This window comes from Psittacula echo, assembly GCF_963264785.1.
Source record: "Psittacula echo genome assembly, chromosome: 4".
Classification (NCBI taxonomy): Eukaryota; Metazoa; Chordata; class Aves; order Psittaciformes; family Psittacidae; genus Psittacula; species Psittacula echo.
In genome coordinates, this window is record NC_137738.1 from 107,629,221 (window position 1) to 107,656,927 (window position 27,707).

At 39.9% G+C, this 27,707-nt stretch overlaps 1 protein-coding gene across 2 annotated transcripts in view; it reads right to left on the bottom strand.

Annotated features, from left to right (window-relative positions):
- Positions 1 to 27,707, bottom strand: part of FZD3 (frizzled class receptor 3) — a gene marked incomplete at both ends in the record, with an annotated part of 56,851 nt that overhangs the window by 13,926 nt on the left and 15,218 nt on the right. Inside the window, 2 exons of one of the 2 annotated variants that reach the window (XM_080615990.1) lie at positions 12,862 to 13,879; positions 15,466 to 15,662. In XM_080615990.1, the coding sequence (XP_080472116.1) occupies positions 12,862 to 13,879; positions 15,466 to 15,662 (1,215 nt within the window). The remainder of the gene's footprint in view (positions 1 to 12,861; positions 13,880 to 15,465; positions 15,663 to 27,707) is intronic. The other variant, XM_080615991.1, reaches the window with a different exon arrangement.

The window sequence follows — 27,707 nt, forward strand, 5'->3', positions numbered from 1 at the left end:
AATCAAACAAGTCAGGCAAAAAACCTTAATGAATCGGAAAATCTGATTTCAGTCAATGCTGCTGATGAAAACATACCTGGCTTAAAACCTCTACAGCTTTAATATCTATTTTGGCAGTGATATTCTTCCTTGAATTCATTAAATTCTTACAAGACAGAATTTAGCAAGCTGATATGACTCAGGCTTGGAACATATTCCTATTTTCCCATAAATAAACTCCCACTGCTTGAATGAAGACACTTGGCATTAAGAACACAGAACAGAAGAAACATCTTTGTTTCCAATGTCTTTCATTGCTACAGCCAGCCATGGCACACAAGCCCATTCAGTAGCCAGCCTCATCCTGAAATCATGAGCTCCTCCCTCAATTCCTCACAGAATTCTCTGATTTCCAATTAAGTTTATTCATGACCATGTGATCATTCTGCCAGTGCTGCCACTTGACTTTAACAACTCTTTTAAATGTCCTTTATGGATCCTAGAATCACAGAATAGTTTGGGTTGGAAAAAGGGACCTTAAAGCTCATCCAGTTCCAATCCCCTGCTACAGAGGCAGGGACACCTTCCACTAGACCAGGTTGATCAAAAACTGGCCTTGAGCACTGCCAGGGATGGGGCAGCCACAGCTTCTTAGGGCAAACTGTGCCAGGGCCTCACCACCCTCACAGTGAAGAATTTTTTCCCTAATACCTATTCTAAATGTCTAAAACTGCAACTGCATCCCTTGCTACTCTTCCTTTGCAGGGCTATTCTAAATGTCTAAAACTGCAACTGCATCCCTTGCTACTCTTCCTTTGCAGGGCTACATACACTTATACACCCTCCTTCTCCAAAGACAAGTTCCAACAGAACCTTAATCCTGGCACCGTTTCACTACTTTTCATCTATTTTTGCTTTCTTCTTACAGTCTTTTTTGATCCAGCACAATGCAGTCAGCCACATAATTCCATACAGCAAAAAACCCAGTTGCACATTAATTTATATTTGTTCCTAAACGGTTGTGAATGAGTAATTACTACACCATGAAATTGCTGGAGATGAAGTCGTAAGAAACAGATTAGTGTAATTTCGTAAAGATGCAAATAATAGCCAAAAGCAAAAGCAAAAGTACAGAACTTAGGAGAGAAGAAACCAAAAGCTGTTTTAGCAGACATGGGATATATAAAATATTTCTTACTCTCCTCAGACTCCTCAGAAATATCATGTTCATTAGCCTTAAGGCCGCCTTCTTCCAATTAGAGTGTGAATGTCATTTACATGACTTGCTTTTACAAAATCAGTTCAACTGAGTCTTTGAAAAGTAATTTGGTGTCAGGGTTACTACATCAATTGAGAAAATTTTACAATGTTATGATAAATACGGTACTGCTGTAAGGGTGACTGGAATGGGTTGCCAGAAGAGCTTGTGGAGTCTCTGTCCACAGGGATATTCAAAATTCGGCAGGACATGGCTATAAGCCCCCTGCTCTACTTGACCCCACTTTGAGAGGGGGCTTGACTAATAATCTCCACATGCCCTTTCTGCCCTCAGCTACTCTCAAAACAATAAAAGAGTATAATATACTCAAATATAATAACAACAATTATTAATGCCCGATTTCTACTTAAAATTCCTCTGAGTTCTCTCTGAAAGAACTGTCTCAGACTACAGACAAAAGTGTTTTCATATATTAAAGCTGAGTTGTTAAACCTACACAACAATGCATTTTTAGAAAGATGAGTCCCAGTCATCAAACACAAGGGGTAACGTAGCCTGGTCAAATATGCTACATCCTAGAAGACAACACAGCTCAACAGTTTTGATATTGCTTATCAGTTTTGACGTTCATCAGTTTATGACACCTCTTATCAGTTTTGTGTTTATACTTCGACACTTTCACGGTAATAGGGAGAAATAGTACTGGTCTTAGGGTTTTTGAGCATAACAGATATTTTAACGTAAATCAGTCATAAGCATTGTATATAATGACTTCAGAAACTCAATTAGAAAGAAAAAATACATAAACAAAACACAAGTAAAAATCTATCTGTATTACTAAGAACATAAACTGTTAATGGAAAATGTGAATAACCCAACTTTTACATATACTTAAAGATAGTATTTTTTTGTATTAGAAGAGTCTTATTTATTTTCAAAGTAATTTTTAAAAAGTAGTCTTATGTTCCTCATTTGAATTTTGAAGCTGCACCTGATTCTCAGGTGGGCTCAGCTCATGTGCAAAGCAAACCTTCATACATGTTCGGAATAGACACTGTACTCTTCACCTGCCTTTACTTTTGTGGCAAACGGAATAATTCTCTGTTAAAAAAAAGGAACTAACAGAGGGATGATGCATGGGAGCATTGTTTGTTCATACAAGTAAAGTAAAAGAATAATCTAACTTGAAACGTGCAAGTATTTGTTACATTTTCATGCTATATAGCCCAGCCATGCCTAGGCTCAGTGGATGTTTACCAAGACCAAGGAACACAAAGAGCATGTCCAAGAGATCTGGACTAGTCTTACAAGTGAACTTGATTCATATATCTCATTATGTTCCATCACTAGGATATAGATCTATTATGTTGTGGTTTAAACTCAGTCAGCCACGCAGCTGCTCTCTCACACCCCCCTCTTCCTCCCCCCCTGCTCCCGGGGGGATGGGGAGGAGAATCGAAAGAATGTAACTCCTACAGACTGAGAGAAGAACAGTCCAGTAACTAAGGTATAACACAAACCACTACTGCTACCACCACCAATAATAATGATAAGGGAAATAACAAGGGAAGAGAGAATACAACTGCTCACCACCTGCCGACCGATACCCAGCCCGACCAAGCAGTGATCTAGCCCTTCCAAGTAACTGCCCCCAGTTTATATAGTGAGCATGATGTGCTGTGGTATGGAATACCTCTTTGGCTAGTTTGGGTCAGGTGTCCTGTCTCTGCTTCCTCCTGGCTTCCCCTCCTCCCTGGCAGAGCATGAGACTCAGAAAGTCCTTGGTCAGACTAAACGTCACTGAGCAGCAACTAAAAACATTGATGTTATCAGCGCTTTTCCCAGGCCGAAAGTCAAAAACACAGCACTGAACCAGCTACTAAGGAGAAAAAATGACAGCTACTGCTGAACCCAGGACATATTACTATTAAGTATAGTCTTTACTTAATAATAATGAATTTGGGTCTAGAAACAAATTGTTCTAATGGAGACAATAAACGTCTTTCTGTTTTTATGACTGTATTCTGAACTGCTTTACGTTACACCATGAGGCAAATCCCTCTAAATACTCACAGCTGGAGTTGGTTGCTCATGTTACGCCCGGTGGCATTATAGATATGGTGACTGCAATCACAATTTCCTGAAAATCCAAAGCTTTAGAAGGAAATCTGTTGTCAGCAGTGTAACTGTCAGAACTGCTTAGTCCCAAGACAGAGGATATTCAAATGGAAGTAGCTTTCTGGACTGGAGTTTAAAAAATGTGTTGACAATAAGAAAGATACTCTGGAATCACTAGGAATAAATGCACAGATGTGCAGTATCTCCAGAATTTATAGTATGTTGTGTTCTGTGCTGACAGGACAAAACGTTCAATCGTCAAGAACACTACAGAGAGCAACAAAAGCCATCATACTGAAATCCACTCAGATGTGGAATATACAGACTTAAAATCATCCAGGTTCAGCATTTGAGGAGATTTTGGCAGAGATCTACAGTTAACACCCCATTAAAGATTTTTCTCTTCAAAAGCTGTTCTACAGCTATTGTAACATGACTGTCCAACATCTCAAACCAACTCTGAAAGACTCGTAAGAGTTAATGAATGCACCTCTCTTCATTGCATTTTCAAATGCAAATTATAGGCAATTTCCTTTAATTTATTAAAGGGAAAAATTAACCTCTTTTAGGTAAATGATTTCCTAGCACATGTACTGCATCACTCAATTCTGACAGTTAAGAGTGACTGGTGGTTCAAAATCAGAGAAATCAGACCTCCTGACTTAAGGGTTTTGTTGTCATTTTAATAGCAATTAAAAGAGTCAGTGGGAAAAGAGGGCTCCCTTAATAATCAGAATTAAAGGCTGTTCTAGATATAAAGCATGCGTATTAAAAAGAGAATAGAATGAAACTGAGAAGGCAAAAATAGCAAGATCTGACCTCCTTTGCAAGTTACCCGCAGCAAAATACTGAATAAAAAGAAAGAGGGAAAAAAGAAAAAGGTGACCTTGAGGAGTCAGACTCGGGTACAAGTACAAACCAACCTGTCTGAAGATAATGGTTGAGAAATCAGCATTTCCCTTTGGCTCTGGCTCAGGCAACCCAATTAAAAAAACAGCCAGAAATGAGTCATGTGAATGAAATGATTGCTTTCAGTCAATATGCTAATTGACTGGAAATTGCATACATGCCAAGCAGAGATAAGATAATACGCTGCATCCTATGTAGGATTTATCGAAGTCCTGGATGTGCAAGGAGGAGACAATATTGCTATTATTAATGCCAAAAAGGAGAATTCTGAGACATTAACTAACTGGAGTATATGCTTTCCCTTGAATATGTTCTTAAGCAGCTAAACCAGGAGAAACTGAATCACAGCTAAGAAACTGTGATACTGTGATTAATGCTGTTCTGAGCTGACATTACTTTTGTTTTTGAAAGAAGCCTACCTCATAATTCAGATTTGCTCAGTCTCTTCTGAGTAAACAGAAATATGGAAAATATGTTTTTATCTCAACCTCTCCTTTTTCCTTTTAGGACAAAATAATTACATTCAACAAGAAGCAATTCCTTAGGGCAGATTTAAGCAAATCCATTACCTCTTCTGAGAGGAATTCTCAACAATAACTAATGGAAAAGGGGGAGGGAGAGGAAAAATCTAGATTTATAGACATCTCTAAATATATTCTCTTTATGCCTGTGCCACACGCAAACAGTAGTAAGATGTTTCTTAACAAAGCCTCTTTTCTGAATCCAGCTTCGCACACTCCCCCGCACGTTTCTGAACACCCCCTGTAACACAGATGGTAAAACATCTGAGACGTTTTGTATTTTAAAAGATAGTGGCAACACCCCTGATTAATAGAGAAAATGGCAAAACCTGGAAAATGCCATATATTGTAGCCAATAAAACCAGGGAAACTCTATCCCAACTTTTATCAGCACACCAAAAATGTAGACTCTCCATCTCAACAGTTACTCCTTACAACTGTTTTCAGCAAGATGTTTGCAAGCCCCGTCTTTTCTTCTCTTTGGTCTGTGCGTGCAATTGTTCTAAAGCACTTGTGCATGAAAATAAAGCCAGTGTCAACAGGGGCTACACTTCATCCGCAATGCAGCCATGGGAAAGACAGGCTGCTACAAGAGCATTTCTGAAAAGCATGCGAGTTCCCATTACAACATTTAAAAACTCTACAGTAAATTAGTGTCTGTTAAGAATTGGAGGGTTTAGGAGATATACTCTAAAAACTGAACACACATACAATTTATAAAGGCTTTTTTCTTTGTTTTTCCGCTCTTTTTTGGGGGATGGGGAAGAAATTAAGAGATGGAGCTGCAAAACCCAAGCAGGAACTTACAGCAGCTTGCCTCTGTGTCTCTTTTGCTTCCGCCCATTTTATTTAAAAGTAGGCACTCTGCAATATGATATTTAAACTGAAGTAACAGCAAAGCAGATGACTAAACACCCCCATTCTCTTGGCTCTCAGCCCACCATTACTTTACCACCATAGTCGCTTTTCAGTTGGCACCTGCTCATAAGAAAGCTTCCCTGTGTTGAATAGGCTCTGCGAGAGGGCTACGCGTAGCCTCTGCTTTCAGTAACCTTCCTGTGGTGTTTGCTCAGGGCACTGGGTGTAAAGTAAAGGAAGGACAAAGCCAGACCAAGAGGGAGTGAAAACACATTTGGAAATGTTGCCCCTACCCCTGTTGTGTGGGCAACTTTTGAAAAGGAGGCAAAACAAACAAAGCAATTTATAGTTGTTACTGATCCAAACCAGCCTGAAATGAAGAGATTTTTATCACAACACTGTGAATTTTGAGACATCTAAAATGATCTTGAAAACATAGAGTAAAAAAAGAAATCAACTGTGGTTAGATCAAAAAGCACATTTGTGAAAAAGGGAAACAAGAAAACTGACAAATTCTTGAGGCAAAATTATCAGCAGGTGACAGAGATTTACCCTAATATTAAAATCCATGTCTCCAATGTTAGTTGTCAAATTATGCATTAAAATAATCTGCAATGCCATATAGTTTCAATATTAACAGAAATATATCAGCAAGCTTGTACTTTGCTTTCCTTTGTGCCTGTCCTAGATACATGTAACCGTCCCTGACAGACAAGAGGTACCACCAATGAAACATTCTCTTCATTTACACTTCTGGTATCTTAGGCAACCACAATTAATCCTCTCTTCTCTATCCGACACCCTCAACGAAGAGAAGTGAGTGGGTGAGAACTCCCACCTGCAGTAAAAACCCATTTGACATCATTACACAGCACGACTGGGGCCTCATCTTAGAATGAAATAGAGCAGAAAGGAATAAAAAATTGGCTGCATTGACTGTTTTTGTTGCCGACAGAAACGATATTCGGTATTACATCATCTTACAGCATCGCTCGTCAGAATTAAGTCCTTAAAAATACCAAGGCAGTTGTATTTTTTTAAAGCAAAGATTAGAATGAAAATAAAGATTTAGCGATAAGCTTCTCTAAACTGCTTTAAGAACTCAGTTAAAATTACATTTACAAAACTAATTGTGTTATGCTCATTGTTCTTGCAGAAAAAGTCTTCTCTATCAGTAGCTGAAGCATGTTTATGTGACACGTAGCAAAGCAATATTATCTGTCTGTGGGATTCCTGACCTCAAGCCTATGTCATTCCCGGTACTGTGCTTTAGGTGCTTGCTTATCTTTCTTCAAAAATGAGCAAAAACCAGGTTACAAAGTTTTATTTCTGGAATAGCTGCTATTCAAGCCAAGACTTGTCAGGACCTAGAAAGACTGTTTCAATGGTGTTGAGGTATATTCTGAGTTTTGAAGGGGAGAGATTGCAGAAGCCCCATAACCTCTCCTACCCCTTCCCTCCCAAAAAAATTCATCAGAATTTTGTAGTAGAAATCCTAACAAAAATATCCAATAAGAACAAATGTGACCTCTTCAAACAGATAACGAATTAAGTTAGGACACAATTCATCTGAATGTCCATTGAATCGCTACAGAAATCCCCATTTCTCTGCTTCAGCTGGAAAAGGAGGCTAGGATGGAAACATCTGAAATTAGATAAATGAGTGCTGCTTTCAGTAGCTGCTCTTGATTTTCACATTGTTTTCATTCTAATTTAAGTCCATTATTTTATCTCTACTGGTCTACCGGTTCATATGAGTTCAAGCCCAAAGCCAGCAAATAGATGAGATAGTGAAGTCGACACTGAACAGGCAGAGTGCCACACATTGGTTAATTTCTAAATGTACTGATCACTACATTTACTGCTGGTTCTGGACTTAGGAATCACCTGGAGTACACTGCAGCAATGCCTGAGCAAGCCTGGAGGGATATTCAGCATCCAGCACAAAACTGAGATCCTAATGAAAAATAAAAGAGAGTTTCCAATGCAAAATCAGAGTTTGCAATTTGTTCTCAATTCCCTATCTCTCCCTAACTCTCAACTGCTATCAGGTCTTCCCCATCAACAGTAAATCAAATGTGTTATCCCCATCTGCTTCCGTTTCTTCAACTAATATCGAAAAGATAAGCAGGAAGCACCATCTTCACTCTTAGCAAGTGAGCACCAAGGTCTTTTAATCATGTGAGGCTACATGAGTAGGGAAATTATGAATATCAGATCACAAGCAAAGGTAATTCATACCACTTAGGTTCATTTCTCATGGACTCCACTAACACAGTGGATGTCTTTGAAATAGTTTATTTTTTCCACTCTGTTTTCTCTTTAATGCCGAATTAGATATCTCTCCCATCAGCACAGCACCTAGCATAGCCCTAAAGCATTTGTGAAAACTGTGCAGTCTATTTATGTTTGGATTTCAGAGGAATGAATCTTACCCAGGATCTTCTTTACATTACAGAAAATCTGATTTTGTGGTTCAGCCCAAGAAACCTTCCCAGGCCTAAGCTACTTACATAGTATAATTTTGGGACTACAAAAAGAGGTAAAAGCTTTTAACACCACACTGTCATCCCAAGAAAGCAGACACATTTCCTCATCTTGGGAAGATGACAGTTACCACTTTCTTCCACCTTTGAATGTTTCTGGCTTGCTGCATCCCTTCCCTTTTCTCTGTGTGAGAAAAGCTGCACTGACCATTTGAACTCCTACTTTTTGTAACAGAAACAGCTTCAAAGACAGACTGCTGAGTATCTATTTCACTTTTTAGCCAAATTCATCCCAGTTTTGTGACATATTTTCACAGATTGGGGCAGGTCACTGTGTCCCAGTTTGCCTTTGTAATTCCCAAGAGGAACGAATCTACGCCACTCTCCTTGTAAAACACCGTGGTGCCTGGAGGACAAGAATATGGGTTGTTTTTTTTTCCCTTTTACCCTACTTTTTACCTTACACCAGCTACATCTGACACTAGATGTCTGACAGAAAGCAACTTACAGCTTTTATGGCAACAAGAATTCAAAAACCTGACTAGACACGGTCTTTGGCTGACCCTGCTTGAGCAGAAGGGTTGGACTAGATGATTTCTAGAGGTCCGTGCAACCTGAGTGATTCTGTGCTTCTGTAAAGTGAGTGCCCAAACTTTTATCCCTGTCCATCATGTCATCTGAATTAGTTGCCACAGCATGACAACCTCCATCAACAGAAAAGGTAGAAATTGCAAAGTAAGAGGAAAGAGATGAACTTTGAAAGCATTGGGTCAGGACTGCAGATGAAGCAGCCAGGCCACATTGGGAATACTGTGTTCAGTTTTGGTCCCCTTTCTACAAGAAAGATGTAGATGGGCTGGAGAAGGTCCAGATAAGGGCCACAAAGATGATCCAAGCACTGGGCAGCCGTGTGAGGAAAGGCTGAGAGAGCTGGGCTTGTTTAGCCTGGAGAAAAGAAGGCTCAAGGGGAGACCTTATTACCATATTTCCAGTATTTAAGGGGTGGCTACAAAGAAGATGGAGGCTCCCTGTCTACAAGAAGTCACATGGAAAAGATGAGGAGTAACGGGCACAAGTTATTCCTGGGGAGATTCCAGTTGGACATTAGAGGAAAATTTTTCACAATGAGAACAACCAGCCACTGGAATAATCCCCGCAGGGAAATGATGGACTCCCCAGTGCTGGACACTGTTAAGGTTTGGCTAGACAGGGTTCTGAGCCATCTAGTCTAGGTCATGCTTTGCCAAGAAAGATTGGGCCAGATGATCCTTGAGGTCCCTTCCAACCTGGAATTCTGTGATTCTATGAGTACCAAGAACTTGTTAAGAATGGTAGAATTATTAGTGCGATGATGATAACCACCCTAAACAGCAACAGGAGGATGCAGAATCTTATTCCTCAGATGTCCCTCCTTGAGCCCAATATAACAAGAATCCAACTCTCTTTTCTAAGGCTCTGCCCTCTGAATGACAACATGATATTGGTAGAACCATCACCATTACAAAGGGGAGCAGAAGGAGGAGCAGCAAAGCATGTATTTTCAACCATAGCAAAAGAGATGACTAGATGTGATTATTTTATGATTGCATTGTGTCACGCTTCCCTGCTTTCTCCCTTCATTTCTGCATTTTACCTTGATGTAAAATTGTGCTATACTCTCATAAAAATGATTATATACTAGATAAAAGTCTGACCTGAAAAACATGTCATGCACACACCCCAGTTAAAATGCTGCATTTCTGATGGAGGTACCAGATTCTAAATTAATTTCATTTTCCACTGCATGAACCTATCTTGCACAAAAAAATTAATCCATTTTTGAGGCCAAGCATGAATTTATTTTTTAACACAATGAGTGAAAAGTGGGATACTAACATAAAACTCAGCTCTTCATTTGAATACTACTGGCTGGAAATTGATCACAAAGGCACTGTTCCCACACCAGAAAAAGAAGAATGTTCTGACCTCAGTGAGAATGGAGATGGACAGGTTAAGACATTTTTAGGCCACTGTGAGCAGATATTTCACAGAGAAGTAATAATGGCTGGAAAGATGACACCATTGCAATTACTGCAAACAGTCCTGGCATCAGAAACAATACAAATAATTATTTGTGGCAACACCTTAGCCAATTTGCCACCATCCATATTGAAATTAGGATGCTCTAATATAACAACCTTGATTTTTTAAACTAAGAGATTTATCCAGGTTGATATAAAATGCAACTCCCAGAGTTCTTACTCTCTCCAGCCTCTCTTCCCCTCCTTAGTCTCTCCCAGAAACCTGGAGCACTGAGGACACTGAAGGCAAGGTAAGGTAACAGGAGCTCCTATTTGCCCTGTATTTATTCCTCAAAGAGATGGAATACTGGGATAGTGATTTCCTGTCTTTGTGGCAAAAATTTTTATTTCACAAGGAAAGCAACACATGCTTTCCAGAAGTGTTCCAGAAAACATGCTGTCCCAGGTCGGACAAATAACCATAATAATACACAGCCAGGTCTACCCAGGAAATATCTGGGTAGCCAGAAATCAATACTGAAGCATAAAAGTTCATGTTGCTTCCTCCATTTTGGGAGTATTCAGCCCTTTAGGTAGTCAAAGACACATGATGTCTATTTTTCATTTTATCACCAGCTGCTGAGGCTGTCTTTGGCTTAGCAGTAGCCAGGAGAATCTGCAGCAAATGCTTAACCCCGCAGTACCTCCTGTGAGCAGCAGCCACCCAGGAGGGAGGCAGGAACACATGCCTCAAGCAGCTGTGTACCCAAACCCCCCATTAGCCACTTTCAAGAATGAGTTACTGTGGCATCATCCTCTGATGGCAAAGATGATGCAACGGTTGAATGGACTAATGAATTCTTAACCTCATATTTGCTGGTGTTGGCAAAACGGTGCCTATGCAAGCAGCAAATACCAGCTACCAATACCGTGTAAGTTTGGCACATAAACCCCTTTGTCCACTGTGGAATCAACAACAGCTCTCATTTAGGATAGTCTAATCTCAGAAACTGATATTCAAATATTTGAAGTTAAATAACATCAAGGCTTAAAAAAATACAGTTTTATTTTGCAAGTGAGTGATGCTTTCCACAAAGTTTTACATTTCCAAGTAATTTGATAATATATTTCACCAGTATGATCTAAGGATAAAATTATTTTTCCTCACAGCTTTGGAAATCTCTTTCAATTGTAAGTCAGGATAGTTTAATTAGGAAAGCATGTTTAGTTTAAGAAAAAAAAAAAAGATGGGCTAGACAAAACCCCCTTCTAATACTTTCTAGGGTCTACAGGTCCTTCAACCCAATTTGATATGAATGAAACCATTATTGTTCTTTTGACTCCCGCTGAGCCATTATGGCAACGGTTTTCTAGAGACTTGAGCAGCATTTACTACATAGCTGCGTTATTCCACTAGCCAGGATTTTAGATATCAGATGTTTCAAGGTTTAAAATAGTTTTTGTTCAACATTCTCAGAATGCAACTTTTAATTTTAACTTTTTAATTTTATAGATTCTTATACAAATTTTGGATTGCCACACAGTGGGTATTTGAAATTAATTGAGAGAAAACCTCATCTGCCTCTTCATCTGTCTTTTTAAGCATCAGTCAGTTTAACATATTAAAACCTGCAGCAGTGAAGACTTAATCAAGCAAATGAAACTGAACACACCCACTGACAGATATTTCCTGCCATAAAAACGCTCACACATTGGATGGGAGGGAAGGGTCACACACTAATAAAATCTAAGAGACAAAACATTAGAAAGGGTTAAAAGGTAATAAAAGGATTATTATCAAGCTATACAGGCTAAGCCAAACCTTTAAGTGATATTTCATTGCATTAAAATGTGAGGTCTAATGATCCAGCTGGTCTTTTAACTGCTTTAGAGCCAAAATATTTTTTTTATACCCCTGTGTGCAGCTACAGAATCTATGCTTGCTGTACAACCTTCTTGAAATAAAGTTGCTTTCAAATAAATAGCAGAAATTAGCTGAGCAATATCAGACTAAAACCCATGTGCCACTTCTGGCTCAAAAAAGAAAAGTAGGCTTCAAGTAATTAATACCTACAATATTTTCTTTGCAACTGCATCAGCATAATACTGGAGTAAACAGTGGACAGTTTGCTATCTAGTGCTCTTAGAGGCTTCTGTTCCTGTGACAACCCAATTAAATTGAGCAGGTAAGTGTAGTTTTTTTCTTGAAGAAAGAAAACAACAAAGCTGATGAGCTGAATGCTCTGGTTTTCTTCAGAAGACACTTCAAGCAAGATTTTATATAGATGTTTCTGACACATGCATAGACAGCTTTAAAATGAGCACAGAACCTCTAGGCTAATCAAAGCAATAAAACTGTTACAGATGAACAAGAAAAAATAGAAAAGCAGTAATCAGGCTGATGACAACTCAGTTGAAATGCCAAAATTCCTTCAGAGCAAAACTTCTAACACACCTCTAAGACCAAAAATAAACTTGTTAAGTCCTGTTCTTGAAGTCAGTTTAAAATAACATCTTTATATCCTGTATGGGTCCCACACAGCCCAGAAACTCTGCAAAAAACACCAAGCAGCTGATGCAAGCCTCCAATTTTCCAATAATACCTACTCTTCCAGAAGGCCTAATGCATGATCCAAATATTTTGAGTATGGTAAGAACATTCCATTGTAGGAAAAGCCACACTTTCAGTTAAGGATGACAAGTAAGACTTAACATATCCCCTCATGACCCATTTTCTGCACTCCTGAATATGTCATTATTGGTTTCCTCACCTGATAGGGACATGGGATGTGATATTCTCTGCAGCGTTCTTGAATCCACGTCGTCTCCCACACACCTCGATAAGCCTGCTCATAGAAATAGCAGCCGATTACAACCAACAGCGGCACGAGGTACAGAACACTGAACACGCCAATCCGGATCATGAACTTCACTAGTTTGTCCTGGTTCTCTTTTTCTAACGGGATTTCAATGCGAACCCGATTGAGGGAGATAATGCCAGCTAGCAGAAGGGAAACTCCAACAACAACATACAGGCAGAGAGGTGCAAGTACAAAGTATCTTAATGCATCCACATCATAGAGGCCAACAAAACATACGCCGCTAATATTGTCACCTTCAATTTTATTCATTGCTAAGAGGATGATGGTCAGAGTTCCTGGAATACCCCAGGCGCTGGCATGGAAGAGCAATGCTTTCTTCTCGATTGCTTCACTGCCCCATTTTGGCACAGCTGCCAAGAACCATGTGATGGTCAGGATGACCCACCACACGCTGCCAGCCATGGTAAAGAAATAGAGCACCATGAAAAGCATGGTGCAGGCTTTGTTGTGAGAGCCCTGTGTCACTGTGGAAGCCTTGTACTGGGCAGGGCTAGATGCGTTACATGCTACCCGGTCTTCAAGCAGAAAGCCAATGAAGAAAATTAACGACACCATCATGTAACAGACAGCATAAAATATTATCGGTCTTTCTGGATAGCGAAATCTTGTGACATCGATCAGGAAAGTTAAAAAAGTAAACAAGGTAGCAGAAAGGCAGACGATGGAGATCACTCCGATGAAGTAGCGAGCAAAGGAGAGCTCTTCACGCCGAAAGTACATATTTGGGCAAGGAGGAGAACAGTCCCGTACCCTCAGGAAAGAGTAACCCAGATCAGGGTCTATTTTCAACTCCCGAGGACACCAAAAACCATAATCCCTCTGTACTGCCATTGGAGTGTCTTCTGTGGGCTCCCCAGCTAAATTGAGGTCAACAAGACGAGGATATGGCTCATCACAATCTGGGAATCTAAAAAGTAAGAAGATAATGATTTACAAGAAATATACACATACTTTGTAAAGACTAGTATCCTTATTTATATACCTGACTTTAGACACACTAACTGGAGTGAAAACAAATACACCCCAAATAACATGAAGGTAATCCATGAAGTACTGCACTGTGCGTAAACAAACTCTAGAACTCATTGTCCCAGAATGTAGTGGATGTTGAAACAATAAAATAGGTTTAAAAATGAAATGGAGAAATAAATGGACCAATTTGGGCTTTAAGCATAAAGGTAAGAATATAAAATCCATCTCAGGAAGTCTATAAAATTAGGCTTACTGTAAAACTGAGACTGTGTGCCCAAGGACGCACAGTTCTGTAGAACATTTAAAAACCTTTCCCTAAGCAACTGTACTAGCTGCTATCAGACAGGAGGTGGGCTAGTTAGACCAAAATTCCAACCTAGAACTGCTACTGGCATTCATAAATAGAAATCATTAGGAAGATATTTCTGTAATTAAGTAAATCTCTGACTGGAGGCTAAGGACTGCTGGAGGTGCGGTCTGAAGTCTTGAAGGAGGGATTCTACACATAGCTGTCCAGTTCTTTCCTCTGTTGGATGTTATCTAAGCCTTAGCAAGAGCAGCACAAGCTAAGCACACCTATTACTCTGCCACCATTCATGTTCTGGCACAATAGCACTGATGCAGCACCAGCAAAGTTTCAGTAGTTTTAGCTCTGGTTTTGAAATTTCACTGTGTGGGCCTTATTGAGGAGATGGGTGGACCTACAGGGCACAGGCATCTGTTGAGAGGATGGAGTTAAAGCCATCTTTGATCCAGATTATCAAGGCCAAGAAGCATCCCAACACATTTTTTTGCTAAAAGAAGTTTTGTTTTTAATTCTCTTCAATCCAACCATAAGAGAAACTATTTCTTCCTGTCCGTGCTCCTGCATTTTATTAGCTGTTGGAGTCACTTATAAAAAAATAAAGCCTAAAGATATTGTTTTCAATTTCATGTATATCCTGTTTCAGATAGATTGGAACATCATTGAATACTTTTCTATAAAGTTGTTCGTGTAATGTAAAGCTGAAAACATCTCTTTATACACAAGCTCAACAAGAGGTAGATGCTCTGAAAACAGAGCTTTGAAATTCTATACACTCACCAAAACCAGCCAGCTCCCTCTTCAGAAAAAGACACTATTCATCTCTAGCATATGGAATTTTGCCTAACTCTCAAGAGAAATTTATTGCAGTATCACCTATTAAACTGTATAAAACAGGTCAGCATAAATGACAAAGAAGAAAACTGGATGGGTATATTAATTCATTCTAGATGGGTATATTCATTCATTTAAGAATATGCATGTGAAGTTTACTGTAATTGCTCACCAAAATTTTCAACTTATCTCTTGGGCAGATGATAGAAATATGAACTCAGTTTCCAGCCCCAGAAACAGGCTGTTACACATGTGGAAGGGAAAATAAGAGCACACGTAATGGAACATATTTAAAACTGTCTGTTTCAGATCATAAAACATCCTGGATCATATTAAAATTTTAGCCTGGGATTCTGAAAAAAACCAACCCCAAATCTGCTCACCTGGTGCACTCCATATCCTCAGGCCAAGAGACCCCAAACATCTCCATGAGTTTGGAGCACTCACTGTATGCTCTTTGACAAAGTCTGCGACATGGGAGAGTGACACGGCCATACTCCATGCACACAGGAGCGTAGAGGGCACACAGAAATGGTCGAAAATCTCTGGAGCATTCCAAGTTCACCATCGGATGAAATGGCTAGAAAAGAAAAAGGAGAATTTAACAGCTACCAACAGCAGTCTTGTAGAACACTTCAGCGTGAAGCTATGAATTGTATCATAAAGTGTTGGGGCTTTCACAATCATAACAATGACCATCTTTTTCTGAACCCTGTCTGCTGGAAGAAGTGATCATCATAACACAGCACTTACATATTTTAGGAAGACAGGCAAACAAGAGGCTTGGGGACAATGACAAAGATTCACAAGGGACATTTAGGGACTTGATTTGCATTAAAATCAAAGGGAATTAGACAGCTGAACACCTCTGAGGATTTAGGCTTAGCTTCACACTCTCCGACAACAGTCATATAAACTTGATTCCATTTAGTGTTTGTGTAACCGACACACATCATAAATTGCTAGCTGCTGATTGAGTAGGATAGTATGAAAAACTGGCAATTAGTCAATGACATTGAAATTTGAGGAATGTTAGATAATGCAAGATTCCTTGAAATACAGCCTGTAGCCTACTGTGATCTTTCAAATACTGTTTTCAGATCACAACATAATAACTGTAAATAATCTCTCTTGAATTTCTTCAGCAGGGCAGTGTTGTTTATATCTTTCTACAAAATGCAAACACAGGACAGTTTCCATTGTTTTCTTCCCACAGCATCTCATCCAGCTGAAGAGAACCCATCTGTGAAAATCTCAGTTCTATCATCAGAATATATCTGTAGAAGGAAACCAGTCCCAACACAAATACTACCATTGTTACATAAATTCTCATACAGAGACAAAACTTCCTAGCTCCCAGAACAGGGCTGCAATCACAGTGAAGTCACATTAAGGATGTAATTTCCTCACTAACCATCAGAAAGCACTGTGAAATCAAAGCCTGACAAAAATTAGGCAGAACAAAATAACTGCTGTCTTATGCTACTGGGTTCCTTTATAGCAGGTGTAAGTAATGGTGATAGTAACTCCTTGGAAGCCCTGAGAGAAAATCACTGCCAATTGGCCAACATACAGCTGTTCTTCAGTGTTTCTGAAGATGAAAAAGAAGGGAAAAAAGTAGGACACGGATTTACGTCTTAATAAAAACTGGTGCACACTGATAATCCATGTGATCTTCTTGCTATCCTGTGTGGGTTCATTTTGTTCATGCTTCTTATGGCTTGTCTTTAAAACTCTCCAGGAGTCAATCGATATCTAATTCCAAGTTTGTGTGGCACTTACCACTATATAAAGCCCCTCCATATCTTTGGATATTACTATAAAGTCAATTCTATTAAGAGTGAAACTATGGGATATTTAAACATATGGGGAACTACAGAATAAAACAGAACAGCGTATGAATGCTCAGTTACTCTGTTACCTCCATACTGGAGAAACAGCAGTGACATTTGAGAAAGCCTTTTGTTTTCTTTAACTTATATTTCAAGTCATAGCTTGAAGGGAAAAGGTGTCAGTTGTTTGATCAGTGGCAATGCTAATATAAGATCTGTTCCGGAGAGATCTTTGTTAGAAGTCCATTTTCTTGATACCAGAGTTTCCTCTTCTCCACAGTCAGGCAGAATTACAGAGCAAGAAAGCTAAACTTCAGAATCTGTGGTGCAATAGCAGAAGCACAAATGAATCCGCTATATATATACATAAAACCTAAATCTTATTATAACTGAAGCTGAAAGATAGGCTGCAGAAAGATTACATTTCAAAAAGCAATTTCCTGAGATGTATTTTAAACCAACTAAACTTTTTTTTTTTTCCAAACTATAGAACAGGACAGACCCAACACCAACAAAAAATAGGTCATCTTCTGTAGCAATATAAATGACAACTACTAAAACTGATGAGGAAAAGCTTCACATTTCAGTTCTTCTTTATCATAGAATCACAAGTTGGAAGGGACCTTAAAGCTCATCCAGTTGCAACCCCCTGCCCAGGGAAGGGACACCTTCCACTAGACCAGGTTGCTCAAAGCCCCGTCCAGCCTGGCCTTGAACACTGCCAGGAATGGGGCAGCCACAGCTTCTCTGGGCAGCCTGTGCCAGGGCCTCACCACCCTCACAGGAACAACTTCTTCCTAAGATCTCATCTCAATCTCCCCTCTGTCAGTTTAAAGCCATTTCCCCTTGTCCTGTCCCTACAGGCCCTTGTCAAAAGGCCCTCTCCAGCTTTCTTGTTGACCCTTTTAGGTACTGAAAGCTTCTCTAATGTCTCTCCTGAGCCTTCTCTTCTCCAGCCTGAACAAGCCCAGCTCTCTCAGTCTGTCTCCATAGCAGAGGTGCTTCAGCCCTCGGAGCATCTTCACCTCATTCCTCATCCAATTCTTCCTATACGCTTCCTTAGCTCTGCAAAAAGTTAATTTTCTGAATACAATACACAACCATACTGTGATTTTACTGATTTTTTTTTAAAACATCATTATTATTTACCAACCTGATTAAATTCTCTTCAGTGCTGCGCATTTTTGAAAACGCTGGCACATGACAAGAGAACCATGAAATTTGGCAATAGCTTGTATGAAGCCTTCAGAGCTACTGACAAGAAAAAATTGAGCAACAACTGGAAAGCTTTTACATTTACAAGCTTATTGTTACTCAGGGAACACCTATTTGTCTGCAACTTTATTTCAGATACATACATGTCATTGTTTTTAAATAGCTACCGCCTCTAACGCAGTTAAAGCTATTGTTTGACAACAATCCAATAAATTGATTTTAGGTCATTGTGACACTGACATGACTGTAAAAGCTTAAAATAATAGTCTTTTATTTGCTGGAAAAGGAAAATAAAAGGAAAACTCCACTTTTATCTCAGGAAGGGTTTAACTTTCCTTCTTTTCATAGAACCATTAGAGGAAGAAAATGAAGTTATATTCTTATGAAAAAGAGCTACCGGCTTAATGCTTTTCCCTCTGAAAGTCTTGCCTCCTGCCACTGCAGTTTTGCGTGTACCCGTACTGAAATTTCACGTTGTCCTGACAAACCCTCTAATACTCTTTTGTGATACACCTTCCATTAGGAAAAGATGTTTCCAAAATTTCTCTTTTCCTGCTACTGCACCTTCATTAAAAGATCCATTTGGTTTTGGTTGGTTAGCAGAAAGTTGTACCATTTAGAAAGATCCCACATTATCTCGAGGTGGGCAAATAAGAAAACAGCAAAGAGAGCTCCAGATATGGCTGAAAAGCAGCAAAGCAAGTTCAAGGGAACAGAGAGGCACCAGTATTTCCTTGTATCCTGTTGATCCTATTATGGGCAGGTGGCATTTGTAATGGCATTCAGCCAACTCCAAAGGACACTGGGCAACGTGTCCGAGGGAATATTGGAACAGAGACAGGACATATCCAAAAATGGGGATGCAGATGGTGCTCTTTGGCAACAGCTTCAGGGTCTGAAAGAGCACTCTCAGTAAGAGCAGTGCATTCCTGGGCTGCCCCCCTCAGCAGGCTGAGTTACAGGGCGCTCAAACACTCAGGAAGCACCAGCTTCTACTACTAAGATGCCAACTGTTTTCCAAGACATCCACATGGGCCTGGATGATCAGGCACAAGATCCGTCCTCTCTTGAGCCTGACAGATGTCACACCGAGTCTACGCAGAGCTCCACTTCCTTCTGTCGTAGCAGCTGGAGCCTGGGTTGAAGATGCTGAAACACCCTAAGTAACACTAGTGTGAATCCTCACTGACAAAGTCCCCCGGAGGGCACATTAGCTGCACTTGGGGTTCTTGAGAGCTGCAGAAAACAATCTGGTTTTGAGCACTGCTCAGAATACTCCTCAAAACACAGTACAGATGTACTCAGCCCCACCAACATGGAAGAAATACACTTAAGTAAGGGTAATTTAATAAGACTGTTCTCCTAATGCTGGCTGTTCTGTTTCTTGGCAACTCCAGGCCTCTTTCCCGCCGTTTTGTCTCTCAAAATAGCAACAGCAGGCAGACAAAAACTCTCTTATGAATTCTATCAAATCAGGGTATTTTAAAATCCTGAAGAAGCTAAGCTAGACAACAGAAGAATTAAAACTCCCTACAGCTGCTCCTTGTAATGCAGAAAAAGAGATGTCCTTGCTTTCAACCAGTAACAGCAGTATTCGTGCCAGTAAGCAGCTCAGTCTCTAAGCACCCTATCTCTAAAATTATCTTACCCCACTGCAGCTCTAAGATGAAAAGTCACTTCCACCTACTGATGATGTTGTTTGCTATTAAAAATAAAGCCAGGGAGATTAAAAGACTTTTTTTATGATCTTGCCCAAGGATGCAATACAAGTTATAACATTTAGCCCTACACCACTGGTACCTAACAAAAGGCTCTCTGTTAAAATGGAACATGCTTTTGAAGAACGCCTATTGAACAACGCAACGTATGGAGGAGAAAGGAAGAGGACAAGGACAAGAAAGACAAGACAGCCAAACTGATTTCAATAATTCCAGTCAAGCCCTGGTTAATCTGAGAAAGGGAAGAGATGTTTAACAAGAATCACACAATGGTTTGGGTTGGAAGGAACCTTAAAGCTCATTCAGTTCCAACGCCATGCCACGGGCAGGGACACCTTCCAACTAACCAAGTTGCTCAGAGCCCTATCCAATCTGGTCTTGAACACTTTCAAGGATGGGGCATAAGAGATAAACTCTTCTCCACTCCTGAAGGTACTTCAGTATTTAAAATATGCCAGATAATAACTGCATAATTTATCCACACTTGTATGCTCATGGGTCCTTCCACCTGTAAGAACAGTCATTATGACAATGTAAATTCCTTCACAGCCAGTGATAACAGAGCATTACCAATCTCTTTGTTCCCTCTTCCCTAGGATTTTCTTCTCTGGTAGCAAAGTTGCTTTCAGAAATTTCCTGATTCCCAGCAGCATGGCTCTAGCTCCTTCCCTCCCTAAAATTCCTATCTGTTGAAAATACCTTAACGGCTATGGTCTAATGGAGAGTAGAAATTTTCTTCCTGCCTTTGGTTTTCTTTTGGGTTATTTTTTTTTTTTTCCAGGAAGGGGGTGAAAGACAAAAGAGAGCTGGAATGATATTTGTAGATTTTTCTTCCCAAATAATTTTTTAAACAAATTCTCTCTCTGGGTCACAAAGCCAATAAATACACTGTGGAATCACATTACAGCTTCAGACTTCTCTTATTGCTGAGAGATGAGAAACCAAATTCTACCTTTTATTTTACACAGCAATAGCCATTGAGCTGGCTGTTATCTGGGAAGTGACATTACTGCAAGATTTAAAAGGAATTATTTTGATCTTTCACTATTCTCTTTGTTTAGGTAGTCCTTTCTTTTAACAGAGAACTCAAGAGGAAGCATTCTCATCAACTCATAGGTGGAAGGAGAGAAATTTTCTTCCCTCAGGCTCATGGGAAAAGAGTGATGCTATGACTATCAGTTACTGTTGCAATTCACTGGTGGAAGCAACTGCCTCCAGGCGCATCCTGTCTCAGGCCAGCCACAGGATCTGCGCTTCCTGCCCTTTACTGCTCAAATGTTTGAATTTAGCTTGCTATTCATTAGGAAAAAAACTTGAATTGTATCTCAAAGTGCATGGGCAATAACGCTTTTTAGGCTTCTTCTGAGGAGAACTGTAGAAGCTGTTGCTAGATTTAATCCTTCAGACAATTGCTAGTGAAACTGAACATGCAGCTGCCTCCTGCTTTTGATGACACATCTGCTCTGACTGGATGGCTCTCACAGCTCTGACAGTTCATGTGAATGCTCTCTAGAGATCGATACGAGCAGAATTGGTTTCCTTGAGACAGTGGAAATTCGTTCTCTAAGGGCTCTGACCCGCACGCTCCTCCAAGTGTTTGCTGGAGCCCATAGCCAACAGTCATGCTGGTACACAAACTCAACCTGAAAATATTTGTTGTAAGTTCACATCCTGAGCTGAACAACTGCTGTAGTACTTACACTGCTAAGGCTAACTTCAGATGAGGACATATTTGAGAGTCCTGCCTTAAACCTAGCTGGTGTTTCCTAAAGAAGATGAGTGCTCACACACACAGAGCAGAGTAATCTGCAAAGAGTGCCCCAGTGTTCTGGGCACTAACTTCTTCAGAAAACTCCAGAGCTGGATCTAACAGAAATCTACTTCTTTTTCCACTCACTCTGGCCTTGAGTTAGACAGTGGCACATAAGGAATGGTTGAAGAACGGGCCAGAAACACACAGTCAGGTGTGTAAGAAGTCCGTTTCTTCTGGAATCAATCCACGGTTGCTCAACTTAATGTGACTGTGGAACTGCAGTTTTATTGCACAGACACTTGATTCTGCTTTCAAAAGGCAATAGGCTAATTTGCCCAAGCCTGCTTTTAATGCACAGTGCCAAAACAAATTTAGCTTGGAATACTTAGCATAATGTACATTCAAAGCTTACCTCACCATTAACTTCCTTGTCTGGAGAAACTGAGGTATACTTTTTTTGGTAATTATTTCTAGCTTTGTACAGTGAGGCATGTGCGAAAAGCCAAATGGGGTCACAGTTCTGGCTGCCTGTTAAGCTTTACTCACCAGCATGGAAAAAAGCTATTCTCATGTTATCTGTATGGACCCTTATGAACCACATCACCCATTGGCTTCTGACATTCCATGTCTCAGCATTTGATGTTAGCTGAGACTATACTACTATTGAGACTATACTACTTTATGAACTGGGGAGCAAAAAATTTTGTATTGTTTTACCTTGGTACTGAAAGTCTATGTCTGCATTTAAATAGCTATTAAGTCATTCCAACAATAAAAGTGTCAAGTAATTAGTATGGTTTTAAATAGTTTTTTCTCATGCTACAGACAATCACCCTATTATTCTCTTTAAAAACTACAAACAATTATTTTCCCTGTCTTACTTATGAAAGGGCAGCAATCATGCAAACCATCCTAAGCTTTCTGGTCTGTAAACAGACAGCCAAGGTTAACTTCTCAACTGCAGGAAAAAAATGTAAGATAAAGATGAAAGTATTTAAAAGACAGCAAAAGACATTAATCTCTCTCTGTATGACTAAAAAGCAAAGCCATCTGCTCCTGTTCTTTGAAGAGGTCTCCTGCTTCATTTTAAATTCTGAAGTTCTTTCCGAAGACACTGAAAAGATGGCATCCATCTGTCAATTTGAACTTTGCCTAAATGTGATCTTTCTGTTTCAGGAACTGATAAATGCAGATGGGTGGTCTTGGTAACAATTTTTATTTGCAAGAAATGTTAGTTTTTATAAGACAGCTGAGACTGCTTGGACTTCCTCCTTCCTCTCCATATGCCTGCTGTGATGGGCTTGGGAGAATTCCAAAGTATCACAGAGAAATATATAGTCCTCCAGACCGTATTTTAGATACTATGAAGTTAAGATGTTATGAAGCACACTTGCCTGAGCAAGCAGAAGACTATGGCGCAGGAGCTCCAAGTCTTGATAATATAATATTTTTCATTTAAACAACACATTTATATCTCCTGCAGTTACAGAGAAAACCTTTCAAACACAAACTGAGCTTGATCACTGCTTTGATGCCTGCCAAAAAAAATGCTCCAGTTGTCACTGCGGGAAGGAGAAAGATACCCATTACGAGAAGTGGAGCATCAGTGATAACAACCTTTTCTTTCCCTCACCTCTGGCACTGTAGACTGATCTGCATGTCAGGGACTCGGGGACTATTTCTGCCAACTTGAGAGAGGTCTGTCTCCCTGAAAAATAACATGAGTGAAGAGCATAAACAATTCACTGTTGGAGCAGTGCTCAAAAATTTATCTTGCTGAGCAAGGGAGGAAAAGCATTTGCTATGAAGATTTGTTGGAAGACTTGACTCTAACTTGAAAGCACACAATGGAGCCAGTAGCCAGATCAAGCTCTTCATTGCTCATAAAAAAGGGAATTTCTGAAAATCAGAAACATAAGGAAAATCACAAACAAGATCACAGCCAAGATTCAACCAGATTTGCTTCGCCTTTTCTTATTTTACTGCCATTAACATACAGAATGACAGTGTCTGCCCCATAATAACCTACATTAATACCCTGCAGACCAAAATTACACAAGTTGGGTTTCTAAAATACAATGAAAGCAACACTGGACATTCCTACTGAAGAGAATTTACTTTTATTTTTCAAAGGCTTGATGACTTCTGCTATTTCACTTGTGACTTCACCGACTGTGGTTTTTTACACAGCTGACTTAGCAGAATATCTAAGAGAGCTTAATATTGCACACCAGTGCGGACTGTGTGAAGCTCCATGTTTTCCACTGGGATGAGGATGGAAGAAGGTTTCTGTTTTCTGGATTCTGACATTCAAGCCAAAGTGCTTCTTGACAGACTAACCAAGAGAATCCTGAGTATGCTGACTCCCTGAAAAGTAAATGTGAGCTGTAGCATTATCATCCTCCTCTGTGGCTTTGAAATTGAGGACAAATCACAGTTGTCACCTCATGCACTTCAGGGCGCAGTTTCACAATGGGCATAAGTTTATCGACCCCTGCCCTCTCCCTGCTACCAGCCTCCCTTGCACTGACTTGGGTTTAAGATCAATTTAAATTGTCCATGAAACTAACCTGAAAGCCACATGTGCTGTATTTGGACCATTAGTAGTGAAAAAAGTCAGGGTAAGGTCCCGAATACTGAGAATTTCAAGTGTGAGCATCTAAATAATCTTTCCTGTGTAATTCACCAAGGTTGATCAAATTACTTTTTTCTAAATTTTTTTTTTTTTTTTCTGGTTTATCTCCTTAATGACCTTAGAATAGAGTTGGGTAAAGTCTGGTGCCAGGGCAAGAGGTGCAAAAGGGACATTTTACTGGAGGACAAAGAACAGGGCACAGCTAAGCTGACTTTACAGTTAGCTACCATTGAGCCTTCAGGATATCCAGTGTGTTCATAACCATCTAAAACAGAGTTCAGCTGCCCTGGACCCAGCCAGACCCAGAAAACATTATAAGGATTTGTTTAAGGTAAACTCTTGAGTTTATAGCCTTATCTCCACAACACAGAAGACAAAGACCTCTTGCTATGGCAGAGAAGAGGTGTTGATGCTGTTAAAACCCAGGAGCATAACCTTTTGCAGACAGAAAGCTGCAAGAGAAAAAGCTCACTAAATGAATTCAGGAAACTATTTGCTACTCTGTTGGCAGCCAGTCTGCTGTCAAAATTCTCTCACAAAATTCTCATACTAGCCAAAACACTTGGTTTCATGTATGAGAATACAATGGCAGAGTCAGATGTTGTAATAAGCTTTCTGCTTGAGCTATGAATATCAGTGTTCTCAAAAAAGGAATTACCATTCAAGAACTCTCATGTCTTACCTGCTACATTAGGACGAACATCTCCTTGGGCATAGGCTAAATGACTTAATTTTGCTCCTATGAAAGCCCATAATGAATCTAACCTAAATACTTCAGGGAATGATCTTGCAATATCCACTAAGACTACTGTGTTGTAATGTACTATTATACACCAAAAAAAAAAAAAAAGCAAAACTGATTGTGCCAAATGGTTTTATAGACACGTTTGAAAATTTTCTGGAATCTGCCCAATATTTATTGTCCAAATTGAAAATCAAAGGAATACTCAGCTAATACAATAATGCATCTCTAACAATGGGAAAACTGGGGGGTTTGGTAGATATGGCTTGGAAAGAAGCAGAGCATGACACTGATCAAATAAAATTATGAACATAAATGATATGATGCAAATTGAGGTAAGAACATAATCTGTTGGATCAACGCTATGAAAATTATGCTGAAGAGCAACTAAGATCTATCTGTAAAACGAATGCTAATATTTCAACAGCTGTGTATTAACTAACATTACAAACCATCTGTTACATCTACATACCAGCAAAACCATACACAGAGACATACACACACACATGTCAGCAGTTGGATAGAAGATCTGCATCTTCAGACCTCAAAATTAAGCATATGACCCAGCATATACATATATATGCATATATGACCAGGCAGTGTGAGCTTTCAGCTTAGAAAGCCAACTGTGCCCTGGGCTGCATCACCAACAGCGTGACCAGCAGGGCAAGGGAGTAGGGCCTGTAGGGACAGGACAAGGGGGAATGGCTTTAAACTGGCAGAGGGGAGATTTAGATGAGATCTTAGGAAGAAGTTCTTCCTTGTGAGAGTGCTGAGGCTCTGGCACAGGTTGCCCAGAGAAGTTGTGGCTGCCCCATCCCTGACAGTGTTCAAGGCCAGGTTGGATGGGGCTTGGAGCAACCTGCTCTAGGGGAAGGTGTTCCTGCCCGTAGCAGGGGGTTGGAAGTGGATGAGCTTTAAGGTCCCTTCCAATTCAAACCATTCTGTGATTCTATGATATCTCACAGGGCAATATTTAAAACATGTTATCTACTGGCTTGACAGCTATTTATTTTATTTCCCTCATGCTTAATTGCCAGAAAGGCCACACTATCAGTTTACTATAATGACTTGTCTTTCGGTATAGTTAATTCTAGAAATTAACAGGTTGTTTTACATGCATAACGAATACAAGACAGTTTTCCTGAATGTGTGGCCTCCACTCTACAAGCTTGGCAGCCCTGCTGTCCCCTATGTGCATTCACTAGAGCAGAAACTATCCCAAACTAAGTTGCACTATCTCAATTCAACAGCATTTTCTGCCTCACTTTACAGTTACTCTGCTACAGCTGTTACCATGTCTCTTCTCTCTCATTTACCAATTACAGTTTTCAGACTACTTTGATTGTAAAGATTCTCACGGGATTATATATGGGTTTGCGATTATTTTAAGCAATTTCTAACACAAGAAAAGTAAAACTGAAGTACTTAGTACTCCTTAAATGCATTAATTGGGTAGATGTGGGCAGATGATGCTATAATCTAGGTTTTATTTAGGAAAATGTGTAGATTTACCTGAAGCTTAAGTGAAAAAATAACAGATTGCATCTCAGTGTTACCAGGGGCTCCATGCAGAATCATCCTGTACTGTTGTTCTTACTGCAAGAAAGTATAATAAAGCTACGCTGAGAAAGTTGGGGCTGTTCAGCCTGGAGAAGAGAAGGCTGCATGGAGACCTCATAGCAGCCTTCCAGTATCTGAAGGGGGCCTACAAGGATGTTGGGGAGGGACTATTCACCAGGGACTGTAGTGACAGGACAAGGGGTAATGGGTTCAAACTTAAACAGGGGAAGTTTAGATTGGATATAAGGAAGAAATTCTTTACTGAGAGGGTGGTGAGGCACTGGAATGGGTTGCCCAGGGAGGTTGTGAGTGCTCCATCCCTGGCGGTGTTCAAGGCCAGGTTGGATGAGGCCTTGGGTGGCATGGTTTAGTGTGAGGTGTCCCTGCCCATGGCAGGGGGTTGGAACTAGATGATCTTGAGATCCTTTCCAACCCTAACTATTCTATGATTCTATTACCAAAATCAAAGGTGACCTGGGGTTAGTTGAATCTTGGGATCAGTTTTCTATATTTTTGTATTATGTATGAAATTCTTCCTGTGTGCTGCAGACAAACAATGAGAAAATGAGGCTTTGGGGGAAGTTTTCAGTCTTGGAAATTTTGGGAGATTTTTCTTCCATTACTTTAATTCTACAGTGAGTCTGTACGTACTGAATAAACCTGACTCCATTTAGTGGGATGGCTTTTTTCACTTTCAAAAGAGATTGTCCATCCCAATATTGATTTCTTCTACCCTATTACAGAATTACAAGAGGGCCACTCACTGAACAGGCCTCACTACTTCATCAGACAGTAACAGAGCGAAAAAGAGAAGACTGAGAAAATCTCAATTTACTCTAACATATTAAATGAAAATTCATTTCTGCTCTTAATAGAAGCTTTAAGGTAATTAGCTGATGACTTCAATCTTTAACCACTCTTAAAAAACATGTCTGAACACAGCAACCATAAATTAAAATTGAAGATTCATCAGGGGATACTGTCCCTCCCCTTTAGTGCCAAGTTAATGAGGTCACAGATGAACACTGCAGGGGAGGATAGGGAAAAAGAATAAAAAATAACTGCAATTGTACAGCACCTTTCCATGTAACAGAAGGCTGCCACTCGCCTCACAAGCATCTGAATGACCAGTTCTGAAAGTCTCACAAAAGTGATCAAATTAAGAAT